Raw genomic sequence first — 16328 nt, forward strand, 5'->3', positions numbered from 1 at the left:
TAAAGACCTTAGGAAATGTACTGTATAAATACCATCTTATTTTAATAGTATCTGTAATAAAAACTTACATGTAGCATTTATTCAGGCAGCTCCTTTGTAGAGAAACACTTAAAGTAGCCAATCCATCAACTGTCCTTTTGTTACAGAGTATATTTCAATACTTATAGTATGAACAGGTAATCCCATGAATATGAAAGATTCCAATACATAAAGAGGGGTAATGGTGGGAGGCAGGTAGAAAGGGAACCCCAACATATAACATAAACTTGTATTTCTAAAAACCTAATTTGTTCCTAAAGTTTTAAATATTGTCAGTACTACTTAGGAAAGGTTACAAAGCTGAAATTCTTAAGTCACCCCTACGTAATTCTCCCTTATGCCAGTTTTCTAGGATTATTTTTCCCTTCCTTTCTTTTTTCCTTTCCTTTCCTTTCCTTTCCTTCCCTTTCCTTTCCTTTCCTTTCCTTTCCTTTCCTTTCCTTTCCTTTCCTTTCCCCTTCCTTCCTTCCTCCCTCCCTCTCTCCCTTCCTTCCTTCTTTCTTGCCCTCCCTGTTGTCTCAAATGTGCCTTTTTTTTTTAACAATTGAATTTGTTTCCAACAGGATCCAAACATTCATTGATCAGTCTCTTAAATAAATAATTTCCCCTCCTTCACCTTCTTTTCCTTTCCTTTCCTTTCTTTTTTCTTTTCTTTTCTTTTTATTTTACCATGCCACTGATGTCAAGGAGAAACTGGCCATAGAATGTTTCATATTCTGGATTTGACTGATTACTTCCTCTTGGTATCATTTAGCTTGCTTTTATGTCCCCCTTATTTCCTTCCTACTGATAGTTGTATCTTGAGACTTGATTAGATTGAAGTTCATTATTTTAGATAAGAACTTTTCATAGGTGGTACTCTGTATTTCCTGTTACATCATATTATGAGGCTTGTAATGGTTATCCCTTTTTTAGTGTTGGTTTGACTCTTTATTCATTCAGGTGGTGTTGGCCTGACTCTGTTTGATGTAAAATCCCTATTTAACTTAACGATTCTAGCATCCCTCGATGATCACTTTCTACATCCATTCCAATTCCATTAGCAAATAGAAAATTCATCAGGAATTTTTTTATTCTCATATTCCTTCTGCATATATTAGCTGGAATTCTATAAAGAAGGCCCTTTTCTCCTCAACTGTTTGATTGCTTCTTGCCTTGCTTGAGTATACCGAGGCCTTAATCATCTCTACACATGTAAAAACTCTCCTTACTGAATCCTTCACCCCTCTGTCTTCTCTGAAAATTACATTGGGATCAAATGTTAGGATACTTTCTTCCCTTCCTCCTCTCTACACTCTGCCTTACATACATAGCAGTCTGTATTTGTTCACATAGGAAAAATCCTTTTATTTCTGTCCCTTACATTTTTAAACTACTGTTTAAAACATGAGATTTAATTTATCAATGTTGCATGGCATGTGATTACAGCAGAAAGGTTGGATACAGGCTATTGCAACCGTCTAACCTCACAGGGCTCTTATGGGAAACATGCAGAGAATGCCCTTTTTTGTACCACTTATTTCTTATACAAAAACAGTACAGGGAGAATGCCTTGAGTTATAGTACATTGTAGCAGAAGATCTCCATTTCAATAATGTTTGCAGCATACTAGCAATTTCCATCAGTGGAATTCTGCTTATATGTATAACTCTTTAATTCCTGACCATACAGTCTCTTTAAAATGTTTCATAACTTAGGGAAAAAAATAGCCCTTGAGAGACTGTGGGGTGGTTTGTTCTAAAATATGGACAGTTATCATTTTAGTGCAGAAGGGGGTGTTTTTTACTTCATATGAATAATATTTTACAGTCTAAAATTTTTAAAGCAGCGATTCAAGAGTGTGCATCGTTTAATGAATGTTTTTGGTTTTCTAGAATTCTTTGTGGAACTGGATAAAGTAATGGGCCCTCTCATCTTTAACGCAAGCATCATGACAGACCTGGTTCGTTATACCCGGCAGGGACTGCACTGGCTTCGCCAGGATGCCAAGTTGGTATCTTGAACTGAACACATTCTCGTTGCCTCTGATTTTCTCCACAACACTGTGTCACGTCACGAAGGAAAACTGCCATAACACACCACCTAGTCGACACTAAGAATGAGGAATGGTTTTCTCCTCCCTGGTTCATGTGTTGTTTTTTATAACCCAAAGCCATCATGTCATTTGACCCCTCAGTATTCCCAATATGAAAAATTATCTAAATGCTTTTAAATCTGCGGCACATTGATAAGATGGTTTCAGTGATCTGTCATAAGATTGAAATTTCGATTGCAATTCATAACTAATCAATTGAAATTCTATTTATTTTAATTTTTTTAAGTTCCAGGGTCGGAGCTAGTTTAAAACTTAGTTATTTCTGCCTATAACTTTACTCTGTTGAATATTTAGTGTAAATTTAATATAGGCATTTTTATTTATATACTTTGGGAACTTTGTTACCTAATAATAATGTCTTTTTGTGGTAGCTCTTCTAAGAGTTAAGAGTTGGTTCATCTAAAATATGGAATGTTCTTTTTTACCTACTACCTGATATTATTTCAAATCTTAACTACAATTTTATTACTGCAGAATTTATACTTAGTATTAAGGATACTCTACACATGAAAAATCACTTAAATATGAGAAGATAGCATTCTATGTGGATGTAAAATGAAGTGTGTCTAATTTGGTATGCATTATTTCAAGAACTGTGAACGTGTGTTAATAACACTATAGCAATCACAAGGTGACTGTAACCTGCATTTAATGCATTACAGGAGAAGGCAGGCAAACTTTCTCAGAGAAGCTTATCGTATGAAGGGCTTCATGAGAGGACAATCTCGAACCTTATGGATTTTATTAAAACCATGTGTTCTTTTTTGTTACTAATAATTTGACACTTAAGACAGAGTAAGTTACTGTTGAACAAAGGATGATCCAACTCCTGAGGTTGCTGCCTATCTCTCTTTCATTGGTGATGTTTGTAGGGTAAAATCTCGCTTCAGCATTCTAATTTAAATTTTTTTCTCACACTAGATTGTGATGCTCTGATGGGAGCATGCATGGCTGATGTAGGAATGGTCTGGAACTGTGGTGTGTGTGCTTTTGCTGTACAATTTAGAGTTCTGATGCCTGATGTAGAGATGATGAATTTCTCCTCTTAAACTTATCTTATGTTTACTCCCTTTGTATTATGAAGACTCTTATCAATGATCTATGTTTCTGATGGGATCAGAAATTTCACACTAGAAAAGTAGCTAATTTAGTTCAGTGTGAGCTCTCTTGGGAAGTGGGGAGAGCAGGGGTAGAGCTTAAGAAGCCAGCTCTGTTAAGAGTTGTATATCAAAGCACCTTTCCCTGTAAGGTGCATATAGGAGTCAAAGGTGAGAAATGTACCTTCTGTCTGTTGTTTGTAGTGCCCCTTTCATGTCTGGTGTGCCTTAAATCTTAACCTTTAAGTGAAGATTCTGGATTGTTTACAGATGAAGTTTTACACCAGGACCAGATCGTGCATATGGTTGGTCTTCTGCTGTAATAATGTTAAATTCTCTTCCCTTTTCGGTCGTCCTTAGGGTCATATAAAAATTCTTTCAGAAAAGCTAACGCTTTGGTACATGACTTAGTTTAACCTATTGGGTAACGCTGCTTCAAATAACAGTTTGTCCTTCTCCCAGTTGCAAAACTGAATCCATCCAGTCGGAGAAAAGAATGGCCCTGCTATTTATAGAAGGTTGCTAAGGCTTGAAATGGGAAAGAAGGGATAGAAAATCTCCAAGCCCAGTGGTGTAGTGAATCCTCTGTGTCTGAGTCTCTTTTACACATCCTGAAGCTAGTGAACTTTCCTTGTCCTGTGGCCTCATATAGAGCTTCTTCATGGTTTTGTACCTCGTTGTTTTTATATATCACTGAGGATTGAAATCTCCAAATTATGTTGATTTTTCTTTTGGAGAAATTGCCTGTGTTATGTTTGTTACTTAATCTTCGTGTGTTTTTGGAACAGGTTTCCTTAAGAGGACAGCTTCTCAGTGATCATGGTAGGTACTCAGTAAGAAACTTGCCACAGTTAATCAAGTAGATGTGTGTCTTGTCCTTCTCTGATTTGTCTGACTCTGATTCTGTAATTTTCAGTGATATCTTAGAAATGGAAAAAATATCCTCTGAGCTTTTAGACTTTAAGCAAGAGCAGCCAGTGAAGCACTTCTAAGTTCTAGTGTGTTCTAGTCTCTTGTCTGACCCGAAAGGCAACAGGAGCATTTCCCGGATCACACTGATAATTTGTTAAAGCAGAATTTCCTGCAATGTTTTATGGTGCTGCTCTAAAATACTCTCTCTCTCAAACTGTGTTAATTCTTGGAAAATGAATTTTTCAAGCTTTTTATTGTGGAGGGTTCTTCCCACCAGGTAGTAGTGGGCAATGTTCTAAATAATTGAATTTTCGGTGTAACAGTCTGTGGAAACACCACTCCCTCTCCTCTGTGTCCATCTCCTCAAAGTTCTGTCTGTGTGTCTTCATCTACTTCAGCACATACTTTGGACTCCTTTACGGGTGACCATTCCTCCTTCCTCAGTAGGTGTCTTCAGTGTTCTCTAACCATTAAAAACTGAATTTCACAAATGGCTAAAAATGTACTTAGTCTGAGACTTGTACTTAATATATAGTTAATTATAAAAATAGCAACTGTTTTAAACACTGCTCTGTTGACTGCTCTAAGACCACACTTTATGCCAGGAGGCAGCAGCCTACACCACTGGACTCTTTACAGGCAACCAACGAACAGATTTTGGCGGATGAAGTTGTCACATGGTATAGTCTTGCCCAGCCGTGAGGAGCACTTCCCTCTGGGTGATTCAGAATTCCACAGCCCATCCCAGATCCAGTCTGGCTGGGAAGCATTCACCCCATTTCTTGCTTCAGTGCTAGCTTTTTCTGGGCAAGTAGCCAAGAACTGCCTTTATAAGCAGTGAGTACTTCAGATAAATTCACAGCCGCAGTTGCTGAAGAATAGAGAAGGTTAATTAACCATCACTGATTTAATTCTCCAATGTAAAAGCTATCTAGAGTAAGGTGTGCCTGTGCCCACACATGCCTGTGCTCTGGGGGAGCTCTCACACTGATGGATCCACAGGCACCAGGGCTGCACTTTGAATGACACACTTGGCTTTATTAGATTCACTGTTGTTGTTGTTTTTTAATTGTTGTCTGTTTCTTTTCATTAAAGAAAGGTTTAATCAGCTAGTTCAGACAGTATCATTTTGTATTTAAAGATAGAAACTTTGAGAAATTACCTTTATCGAATGAACTTTCATTGTGAAGCAAAAGCCTACAAAATGCACCTGTTCTAAATGAAAGTTCTGGCTCTGGAGGCCAGCAGCACTCTGGAGTGTCAGGGCAGCCCACAAAGCTCCATTCGGTGATACCTAGTTGTGTAGAGGAGAGTCGTATGCTGTGCGCTCTTCTAAGTGTGAGGGTATGCAACTTTGGATTTTAAAATTATGTACACATACACACTTTATATATATGTATGTATGTATGTATGAAAACATGAAATTAGTTTGTCCAAAATGTGTGTGTTTAGTATTTTAGCTTAGTGCAACTATTTCCACATTATTTATTAAATTGATCTAAGACACTTTCTTGTTGACACCTTGAATATTAATGTTCAAGGGTGCAATGTGTATTCCTTTTAGATTGTTAAAGCTTAATTACTATGATTTGTAGTAAATTAACTTTTAAAATACATTTGAGCCCTTCTGTATTATAATAGGGCTCTTACAGGGTGGGAAGGATTTTAATTTTCCAGTTGCTAATTGAACAAAATGGCCTCATTATATATTTTGCATTATAGAAGATTGCCTCTGAGTCCCAGGAACACCTACTGGGAATGATGTTCTAGGCAGATTGTGATGATTTTTTTTTAATCCTAAATAAATTGAAGCAAAACATTTCAAATCCATATAGATTCCTGTAACTCATATTCCCTAATTATGTGGAACACATATTTCAATTTCATGTATCTATGTGTTGGAGAGGCAGACTTTTTTCCAATAATAATATTGCAAATCTAAGGTTGCTATTCATTAAAATAAATAGAAAAGTATTGAATGACTTGGAATATGTAGTGACAAGAGGCCAAATTGGTCATATTTCTGAGCATATCTTTCACATATTCACTAATGGGAGAAATTTCAGTTTAGACCCTTAGATCCCAGAACCAAGCTGGCAAATGACAGGAAGTGAGTTATTAATAGTTGGTAAAATAGATGCTGATTCTATTCACGTGAACCCTATAGTTAATTAAAAAGAATTTACTGTCACCAGAAAAGCGAATGGAAAGAATATCTAAATATCTTCTTTATGATCACAGAATAAGGCATTAGAGTCTAAACCAAGTCTCCAAGATCTTTAAGCAACCTAAAATAGCAGCCTAAGTAACCATCATAAAATGAAGTTGACTTTCAGGAATGTCAGCTTTGATCTCTCCTTGCCGCCATTGCTCAGCTAAGCATAAATTGCCATTCTTAAAAAGAGACAGACAAAAAAGCTCTCTAAATGCGCATGGGAAAAAGCTCCCACCCAGAAATTCTAATAATATTCAGTTTTGACTTCTTACTGCTTCCACATGGGGTTTCTTTTCAGCTTTTAACTATTGGAACTTTCCACCTGCTATGTTCCTCTCTGGAAAATACCTATTTGGAAATGCTGCCTTTCAGATCAATGCCATGATTATCCATACAGTTGGGTTTGTTGTTGTTATTCAAGAAGTGTCCCCATTTTACAACTTTATGCACACACCTGGCAAAACATTGAGATGAGCATTCAACAGTACTGGGGTCCGCGTGGCGTGGGGCAGGGTGGGGAAGGGCAAGGCTCACCAACAAGAGCTGGCCCAGTGGGTAGTGCCTGAAAAGGCACCTCTGAGGACCAGATGTGGGGTTGGTAAGCACAGTTATGAAAATTTCTATCTAGCCTCCGTTCCGAATGATTTTAAGAAATTTTGTATATGGAGGATAGAGATGCTTATATATTTATTGAAAATCCTTTTATCTTATTTGAAATTAAAATTATTTGGTGATAACGGTTTGATATTTGGGGGGGATTTTGGAGGGGAGGTAATGCCGCCGATAAATTCAAAGCCTTGTTGATTCTACAGAAAGGTACTGCTAGCGTCTGATAGGACGCCTTTGTTTTGTACATGATCCACATCTTTGTTTGACATTTCTTTTATCCAGAATATTCCGGCATCTGACATTTTCAACCAAAATTTCAATTATATACTGTGATTTTTATTTGTTGGAATACTTTAAAATTTCAGAGGTACTTTTGGGGCTCAAAAGCTAGGATTTCTAAGTCAGTACGTGCATTTCACATACTAAAAGCTGTTAATGGTGAGCAAAGTATTATATACTAACTAGATTTTTCCACATCTGTATAGTATATTATATGTATTTTGTGGTATTGAGATTATAGAAAGTTTAGAGTGTCAAACATGCGTTTAATGTGTATTTTTAAACAAATTTATGGCAATTAAAATATTTGGAGACAAGGGTATCACATTTCAATTTGTAAAGATCTTTTTAACTCTACTGTGTCATTAAGATGCTTTGTATAATGCCAAACCATAGCTGGAGAAACTAAGTTTAATAAATATCAAATAGATTTTCTGTATTAAAGTTTATAAACACTGTGCTCTCTACACTTCTTCAACTCTTACTTCGCCCCTTTTGTGTAATTTCTGTTTTGTATTTTAGGGTCCAAAGCTACTCTTCTTTAAAAGTCTGGTCCCATCTGTCCAGGTCTTATTTTCTGATTACAGAAAATCTGAACTGGCTGGCCATGGGTCCTTCTGCATAGATGGAAATTCGCCCTGCTTCAACAGAAATCTCAAACACATCCTTTTTGTTAATCTTGGTGCCTTGGGCTTTTATTGTTTCATTAAACTAGGTTTTTCTTCCAGTTCTGCCTCTGTTCCTGGGCGAACTTGGGCACATCGTCAGGTCCTGAGTGCCAGCGTTGCCCATCTCTGACACCTCACTCAAGTTCTTAACATGGAGTGTTAAGAGCCAGGGCCATAGCTGGTGAACTTGCTGAGGTTAGTCACTAAGTGTACTAAACTTTTGCCTTTAGCCTAGTGGTGTGTTTCTTTAAAAAAATTAATTCCCACTGCATTTTCCTGATTGAGAAGTTAACACATTGTTATTGTTAGGCAGTACTGTTTTTTCCATAGTATACAAAATGAATCCTTCCCTTCAAAAGTGTGAATTCCAGGCTGCCAAAATTTCCATTTCAGACATTTAATAGTATACATAGAAAAATAAACTCTAAGTTCACAAGTTAAGTTATGCTTACCTACATATCAATATTCTAAGAAGGAACGGAGACCAATTTAAAGCATACATCTGTCTTTAAATATTAAAAACACAAGATTGCTTCACTTAAGCGTCTCCAGCCAAATGCAGTATGTCAGTATTCCATAGAACGGAGCATTGTTGTAGGCGAGCGCTGTCCTCTTTTCCCCTGGTGTGTACATCATTCCTGGGCCACACTTAGGGAACAGCGTCTTTTTCTGAGGGAAAAGAAAAGGTGGTTTTTAAGACAAAGATCTAGCAGTGCCCAGAGCACCCTCTGCTGCATTTCCTTCCTCTGCTTGATATCCAGGCTCAGGTTAGAGTGAAGAAAGGAAAGGCGCTGCTTTTTCATGGTACTTGTGTGGAGCTGTTCTTGGCTGTTAATTCTTGAGGGATTCTCCTCCATGGAGTTCCCAGCTTTAGCCCAGGCAGTCCTCTAGCCCAGTTTTATTCTTAGGCCTGTGTGTGTGTTGATGGCCCCTTTGCCCAGCCTCCCAGGCCTCTTGGGCCCAGCCCTGCTCCCAGGTTTGTGGAGTACCTGCATAGCTTTGTGATGCACTCACAGTCGTCCCGGCAAGAAGCTCCAATGGGCCTGAGGGAAACCCCTCTCCAAAATGGGGTCATTCTCCTTGACCTTCTCTTTGCTGAACTCAGTTCTGGTATTGGGGAGCCACCTACCTGTAGGGCAAAAACATTCACCTCAGACATACAAGAGCTGACCCCCTGCTGTGCACTTGGAAGAACCCCACCTCCCCCCATGCTATAGACCCAGAGCAGAAGGACCATTCCTCAGGACTGAATCTGGCTCTCTGAAGTTCTGCCTACAATTCCACCACCACCACCATCCCCACAACCCCAACATATGTATCCTTTCCTTACCTGGCCTAACAGCAACAGGCAGATCGTAAGTACTGCAAAGAGTTTGAGGTGCCACATCTTGACGGGATATTGAAGCCTGAAAGCTGGGGACAGTTTCCGCATCCTTTTATAGACAAACCCGCCTCTTTTATGGTTGCCAGGTGAGATGGGGGCAAAGTTTATATTTACAGTCATGGTCAATTTAATGAGTTAATGTCTACCAGAGGAATCTGCTCAAGGCCTGTCTTTCAGGCACGTTGTATTTACCGATCCCTCATCTGGACTTTGAGTGACTGTGTTGCTGGCTTGGATCTTTTCACTCATTTTACCAAGTCAGCACTGCCTCCTCCCCTTTGAAAAGCCACGTGAAGTCATTGAGGGAGACCAGGCACCTAGCCACATTTTGATTCCAAAATAGTTCAGTGAAATCATTCTATAATCAAAATACAATTCAAATATTGAGGTCTTCAGAAATAATGTTGACCCCTTTCATCTTTGTCTAGAAAAGAAGTGCAGATACATTTTGTTACAGGCAGTGGGGTGAGGCCCTTATCTCCCTTCTGTGGGAGGATGCTTCAGCAAGCAGTGGTCTGCAGTGCCCTAGACCCCCGTTTATATGGATGGACTGTCATCCTAGTTATCTGTTCCACATCATCTCCCTAGAAGAGTGGAAACCCTGCTGCAGAAAGTTCAAAGTCTGTCCTACCTGCCACCTCCTGGGGGAAAAGAAATCAGGACTGACTGATGTTTCAGTCATGGGTGAAGTGAATGAATGACTACTGGTTGGCTTTGTTTCCTTTTTTAAAATAAAATGTGAATGAGGAGACAGCAGGGGCTCCTAAAGCAGTGGGAGAGATTGGTGGTGGTGGTGACAAATGTTGCAAACCTGGAATTGTGAGCCTTTCTGCCAGCAGCTGACTGGGCTTTTTACAGAGGACATCCTTCCAGCAGCCTGAGGGAAGCAGGCATAGGGCTGAGATCTCTCCAGAGCTCAAAAACATCCACCAGCTTAAGTGGGAACTGCTGCAGGATTCTAGACCAAGAAAGGGCATGTACCTAAACCATGAGTAGTTATGGTACTCATTAAATGACAGACATTTAAATAAATTTATGGGGAAAGGTGTGAATACTGAGTAAGGAGATTTATAGGACTTTAGATCTGCCAGTGACCTGGAAGGAAAAGCCAAGAAAACAAATGCAACAAGATTCTTTTTGTGCCTAGTGTCTCCCTGAACACTTGGCTGATACCTCTTTGCAAAGCCCTTCTCAGCTTCAGAGTTTGGATGTGTGGTAAGAGACTGCCTGTTCCCCAAGGGAAAGTGGAGGAGGTGCAGCACAGCTGGAGGTGGAATGGGATGGTCACCAGTCCTCTTGCCAAGGGAGAAGAGGGTGGTATGGTGGACATCGAAGCTGAGATTGGGTGGGATGTGATGCTGCAGATCTGTCTGCCTGATTCCAGTCCTCTCAGGAACATGGAACCTGGCCTGGAGGGAGACACCACTGCTTGCACATATGGATCACTGAGAAACAGAACTATGTCAAACTCACTTAACCAATCCTGCAAGTCTGAGACTAACTAGCTGCTCTTCCCTTTCTTTACTCCTGGCTCAGACACAGAATGACCCCAAGTAGGGGCTTAATTAAGTACTGTTGTGGGGTGGGGAAGAGGCTGCGTGGTGACCTAGTGAACATTGGGTAAGAACACAAATCCGATTAGGTAAGCAAAAGACTGAACAACGTGATGTCCTAGAGCCAGCTGGATTTGTGGACTCGGTGCCAGCCTCCCCTCAACAAGCCTGGAGTTGATGTGCCAAATGGGATTTGGAACCTGCTCATTCCAAAGAGATACCTTCTCATGAGCCTCCATTTCTGCCTTCCTGTACTTCAAGCAAAATCAAAGTAGCCTTTTGTGTGAACATAAGCCAATACCACAGCCGAGGGAAGGGTCTGCTCTGAGACCCCTCTGTGAGGGGAAAAAAGGACCATTCAGTGTGGGTGTGACAACACTGCAGAAGCCTTTGTGGCTCGAGCCTCTCTCTGCCTTGTGTGCTATCCCTCCTACCAGAAGAAAAGATCCATTAGTTACTGCCTGTGGAAGGAATCACCGTGAGGGAAAGAATTTCAACATATGTCCACACTAACTCTGTAGTTGTTTTATTTAAGTATGGAGCAAAAATCAAACCTTTAAAAGCAAAGTGGCATCCAGACAGCTTTAAGTTGAAGTGATAGCAATTGTCCACAGCCATCCCACATCCTTGAGCAGACTTGTGAAGGCCTATTCCTGAAATTAAAAAAAATTTTTTTTTTAAATCCAGGCACTCTCTGCATTCAAGTACTTTGCTGAGTAAATCGATTTAAAACTACATGTTCCACCCTCCAGCAGAAAGGTCTCAGCAGCCTTTAATAGTTTGAGCCATAAGGAGAAAGAGTGCTTAGCTGGAAGGCAGGAGCCAGGGGCCTAGGTAGGGTAACTGACCAGGCCAGCCCTTCCCCTCTTTGGGCTTTAGTTTCTTGTTCTGTCGTGAGACAGGAGGATCTCTAAGGCCTCTCAGAACTCAACATGTTGGGGTTCAAGTGATTAATTTACAAGAAGTAAATGACTGAACACATTTGACAGCTTATACCTTGGTAACTCTTAATACAGCTCCCAGGGATTTTCTGTTTCTGAGATTAAGTGCCTAGAATGAAATGGGAGACAGAGGGCTTAGCTACATGAGCAGCTGTTTGAAACACATTCTAGGTGGACAGAAGATCACTAGGGCACAACAGTAACTGGAAACTTTTTTGCTATCCCTGAGCAGAAGGTACCTAATGAAAAATGAAAGACTCTGAAATGGAAAAACTTCCAGGTAAAACTTCAGCAAAGGGTCAAAGTGTATTTGCTCTTTTGCTGGCTAGAACTGTCATGGACTTCTGGGCCTGCATCTCTGGGACTGTGGGCTGACTGGAGTCCCCTTTGCTGCATTCTGCAGCCCAGAGAGGAAAGCCCTGGGGGAGCAGAAGCACTGCTGGGGAAAAGGGCTAAAGGAACACGGGATTGTGCCCCAGCAGTAGGTGAAGGAGCATACCCCGGCTGGAGGCTCCAGGTGGGTGGATTACAGGCAGAGGCCACAGCAGTGGTCTCTCTTCCTTAAGAGACTTCACCCACTTTCCTTTTTATGGATTTCTACAGATAGAATAGTCCATAAAATGACCCCAAATCCCACATCACATACGAGAGAATTGAGCTATGACAACTCATATTCCACACCCACCAGCACCCTGCTGCACAGAGCTCTGTGTCCCCAAGTTTAAAGAGGAAAGCCCTTTGGAAGGAGACAGGCTTAAAGCACCCTTTAACAATTTTATCCCAAAGCAGAAGCTCAGCACATGAAAGGGCTTAGAGAACCCCTCCTCAGTAAAGCACACCTGGAATAAAAGGATTCAGACCAACAGGCTCAGTGACTGGTCTGGACTGAGGAAGAGTAAGTTGGATTTTGAGCTGGTATCTCAAAAGGACTCATAGAACCAGGAATAAAAGTCTAAAGGTAAAATGAAGCCAAGATGGAAGATGGTGGCCATCGCCCCTAGGAAGCTTGGGGCCAAAATCAGAGGGGAAAAATTCAGATTAATGTCCTGTTAAGGCAATCATCGATCTTCCCCTGGCCGTGAGCCTGTTCAAACAATACAAAGTTTAGGAAGGGTACATTCACAGCTTCTTCAGGTCCACAGCTTTCATTAGATTCTCAAAGGCGTCTATGTCCCCAAAACACTGCAGTTCAAGCAGCAAGCCCTGGGAATAAACTTGGACAAACAGCCAAACTGGAAAATTAGACTATGTTTGGTGAGGCAAGAGTTTTCATCACACCACTGTCCTGTGTTAAGCTTGCACCATCCTGCCGGACTCTTCCATATCAGTCATTTCACTGTTACCTCAGCCCTAAGGCTCTGTATTAACACATCTATTTTATGGGTGAGCAGTTCAAAGCTAAGGAATGTGGATTTCTTGCCTGCATCACACAGTGAGGAAGCAACAAAGGATATGGGCCCAAGTCTGTCCACCTCAGCCTCACCTCCTTACCCTGTGTCACAATGCAATCTATCTTTGCCGACTTTTGTTTTGAGATATTTTAATTTTGATTCCTAAAAGGCAGGAGCAATCATTAGAATAAATGCAGATATACTCTGGGCCAGAAGCTGAGCTCACTGTAAAAGTTGCTGCTCTGGACCAAGTGTCCTTAGAAGAGAAGTTTCTAAAACTAGAGCAGGGAACCAGAAGCATACAACTGCCAACACTTATCCCCACCACCACCTGGTGTATGGAACAGGGTACCTTTTTCCACCACAAAGATTATTCAAAGGCTCTAAAACAGGGGTAAACTTTCTCCATAAAGGGCCAGAGAGTAAATATTTTAAGCTTTATGCGCCACACATGATTGAAAACCACTGTTAGCAACCTGGTACAAACACAGCCAGTTTGCTGAGCCTAGTTCTAGAGGCAAAGGAGTCACCTCACTCCTTCCTCTGACAGCCGACTTCCTCCCAGGCTAAGGCAGGCTTGCCTTAGGAGGAAAGTTGGTACAGCATAGCTCTCACAGCACGAACTTGCTTGCCAGACTCTACCATTCACTGGCTGTATAATTCTAAGCAAATTACTTATCCTCTCTATACCTGTGTCCTTATTTGCAAAGTAAGTGTAACAGTGATACTTCAAGAGGTAGCTGTGAGGTTTAAAACACTTTTATTTGTGTAAAGGGCTAAGAAAAATAATTACATAATGACAATACAGTTACTAGATTTTATTGTCATTATGGCAGTGGAGGCCGGGAGCCAACATTCCCTACAATTCATGCCATCCACAGGAGTAGCTGCAGCTACTGTTTTGTAGATTACAGAACAAGGGGTGAGCCACAATCCTTCACCAAACTCAGAGACTGGCCAAAATTGTTCAGGCCTCATGTTGGAGAGGGGAGTTTATGAACTTGAAAATTAGCAGACACATCCAAGGACTCTGCTCATAAAAATGCAAAATCACAACAGTGTAGCCCATAATAAGTTTATTGTGTCTTCAGGACACTACAATGTAGACTCCTCTCCCAGAGAAGGGTCGTTCAGAGACAAGGAACCATTATCCAGATGAGCTGCTCATTTGTCATTTTCATAGGTAGCTGGATTCTTCCTTTTCGATCTCTCAAACTCTTGGGTTCCCCACGTGTAGAGAAGATAAAATGCTACAAATGCTATAAAAATAAAAAACGAGAGTAAGCAGTGAGCACATATAAGGCACATGGGTCCCAGTCCTCATTTCTGACTCAGCATATTCTGCCCTCCTGTCTCTAGTTTTTAAGAAAGCACTCTTAAACCAGATCAGGAAAGGCTACATTACACACACATTTAACAGGTGGCCAAAAGAAAGGAGTTCACCCAGGAAAATTTGTGACCAAATCTTCCCTATCTCTCCCCTGTTGCACATTTTAAAGTACTTTAATGAGATAACAGATCAAGTTCACGTAAGATAAACATCATTTAACCATTTTGAAATGTACACTTCTGTGAGTTTCAGCAAATTCACAATATTGTGCAACTCGCATCACCATCTGTTGCACATTTAACACAAAACAGTTCATCTCTAAGAAGGAAGTGGGTAAAGATGACCTCATATGGAGACGATGGAGTCACATAAGTGACCTTGGGCCAGTCCATTAAGTTCTCCGTGACTCACTTCCCTCATCTGTAGGATAGGGAGGATGCTATGACCAGTTCAAGGGCCTTCAAGAATATCCAGTGAGAAAACGTGTGCATGGCAAGCTGCAGGGCGCCCGCCCGTCGCAGAGCGCTCACTGAGGGGACCCGCCGTTCCCACGGTGGATGGACGTCCAGACCCCCGCCTAACCAGGGAACTCACGCGGCGCGACCCTAAGGATGCACGCCCGAGTGCGGCGCAGCACGTTGGGGATGCCCTTGCTGAAGTAGTTCGGAAAGGCGCGCTGCTCGAAGGGCGACAAGCTGTAGGTGATCACATGCCGCATCCGCGTCAGGTGCCCAAACTCGCGGCCCATGGTCGCAGCGGCGCCTGCAGTATGGAGGGAGGACAGACGCTGGGCTCAAGCCCGGGACGCGCCGCCCCCAACCCGAGACCCTCCCCGGCGTCCCCCGTTTCTCCCAGCCTAGGCGGCGCCCCCACCCTCCCGAGGCCACCGAGATCGGGCGGCAGAACCTCACCCCCGCACCGAGGTCACCTCGCCCTCCACAGTACGTGATCCACCGGCCTCAGCCCGCCACTTCCGGTAGGGCCGGGCGCCGCGTTAGGAGGTGGTGACGTCACTTCCGGGAGAGCAATTTCCCTGCAGTCTCCAGGGGGAGGTGCCGTTTCCTCCGTGCGGGAGAGAAGTGCCCCGGACAGGTGACGTGTGGTGGGCGGTGCTTGGGCAGGGGGTGGGGCCTAGCACGATTGGCGGGCACTGGGACGGGGGTACCCCCAGAGCCCCTCTAGCTTCTCTTTGGGTCTTCGCCCTTCTGAGGAGCCGCTGGAGGCGGCCAGAGCTGGGCGGGACCAAGAGGTGAAGAGCAAGGTGGCTGCTAACTTCGAGGGTCGAGACAGCCGCGCGTTGAAGGCCGGTGCCCTCCCGCGGTGGAGAGCGCCCCGGAGGCCGGAGGAGGTGCCGCCTGGCAGCCGACACGAGGTTTTATACGGCCCTGTCCAGTGGCTGGAACTGGGATCGGTTATGTTCAGACCATCAGCGACCCCAGGACCCGAGTCAAGGACACGGATCTGGGGCTTCTCTTGGCAGCCACCGGATTACAGTGGCAGAGTATAGACTTTTCCAGGAGAGATTAAAACGTTTCCTCAAATCCAGCCACAACAGACTTCACATAATTGTCCAGCAACTGCTGAACAACTGTTAGTGGTGGGAGGAGGGAAGGAAGAGGCAACCTTCACAGCAGCCAGCTCTCCCCTCTCCACGACAGGGCTTGGCCAGGGACGGGCTGTCAGGTTGCCCACAATTCGCTCCACTTTCCAGGGAGGGAGGCAGGAACGTGTGTAAGGCGGTATCATTTTTGGGAAAGTGCTTTCTACTTAAGAATGCTGCTGTCCTGTGCAGCTGACTGACTTTCCCACTTGATG

The 16328-nt window shown here is 42.5% G+C and overlaps 3 protein-coding genes across 9 annotated transcripts in view; 1 reads left to right on the forward strand and 2 right to left on the reverse strand.

The window, feature by feature from the left end:
• AFF4 (ALF transcription elongation factor 4) overlaps positions 1 to 7704 on the forward strand; it is an 82464-nt gene extending 74760 nt beyond the window's left edge. For all 5 annotated transcript variants that reach the window (XM_072957282.1, XM_072957281.1, XM_006212818.4 and 2 more), the window contains one exon: positions 1914 to 7704. In XM_072957282.1, the coding sequence (XP_072813383.1) occupies positions 1914 to 2041 (128 nt within the window). In that variant the 3' untranslated portion in view covers positions 2042 to 7704. The remainder of the gene's footprint in view (positions 1 to 1913) is intronic.
• A 575-nt stretch (positions 7705 to 8279) lies between these two features.
• LEAP2 (liver enriched antimicrobial peptide 2) lies at positions 8280 to 9301 on the reverse strand. Its single transcript, XM_006212819.4, has 3 exons — positions 9245 to 9301; positions 8904 to 9043; positions 8280 to 8583 (listed from the first exon to the last, which is right to left on the reverse strand). Exons 1-3 carry the CDS (start codon positions 9299 to 9301, stop codon positions 8547 to 8549), a joined length of 234 nt encoding a protein of 77 aa, XP_006212881.4. The 3' UTR covers positions 8280 to 8546.
• A 4943-nt stretch (positions 9302 to 14244) lies between these two features.
• UQCRQ (ubiquinol-cytochrome c reductase complex III subunit VII) lies at positions 14245 to 15534 on the reverse strand. 3 transcript variants are annotated; one of them, XM_015246570.3, is made up of 3 exons: positions 15442 to 15534; positions 15108 to 15275; positions 14245 to 14442 (listed from the first exon to the last, which is right to left on the reverse strand). In XM_015246570.3, exons 2-3 carry the CDS (start codon positions 15259 to 15261, stop codon positions 14348 to 14350), a joined length of 249 nt encoding a protein of 82 aa, XP_015102056.1. In that variant the 5' UTR covers positions 15262 to 15275; positions 15442 to 15534; the 3' UTR covers positions 14245 to 14347. The 3 variants fall into 3 exon arrangements, with proteins under 3 accessions (XP_015102056.1, XP_015102055.1, XP_006212882.1); XM_015246569.3 differs by having other exon boundaries at positions 15425 to 15533; XM_006212820.4 differs by having other exon boundaries at positions 15433 to 15509.
• Between the last annotated feature and the right edge of the window lie 794 nt (positions 15535 to 16328).

This window comes from Vicugna pacos, chromosome 3 (genome assembly GCF_048564905.1).
Source record: "Vicugna pacos chromosome 3, VicPac4, whole genome shotgun sequence".
In the NCBI taxonomy this organism is placed as follows: domain Eukaryota; kingdom Metazoa; phylum Chordata; class Mammalia; order Artiodactyla; family Camelidae; genus Vicugna; species Vicugna pacos.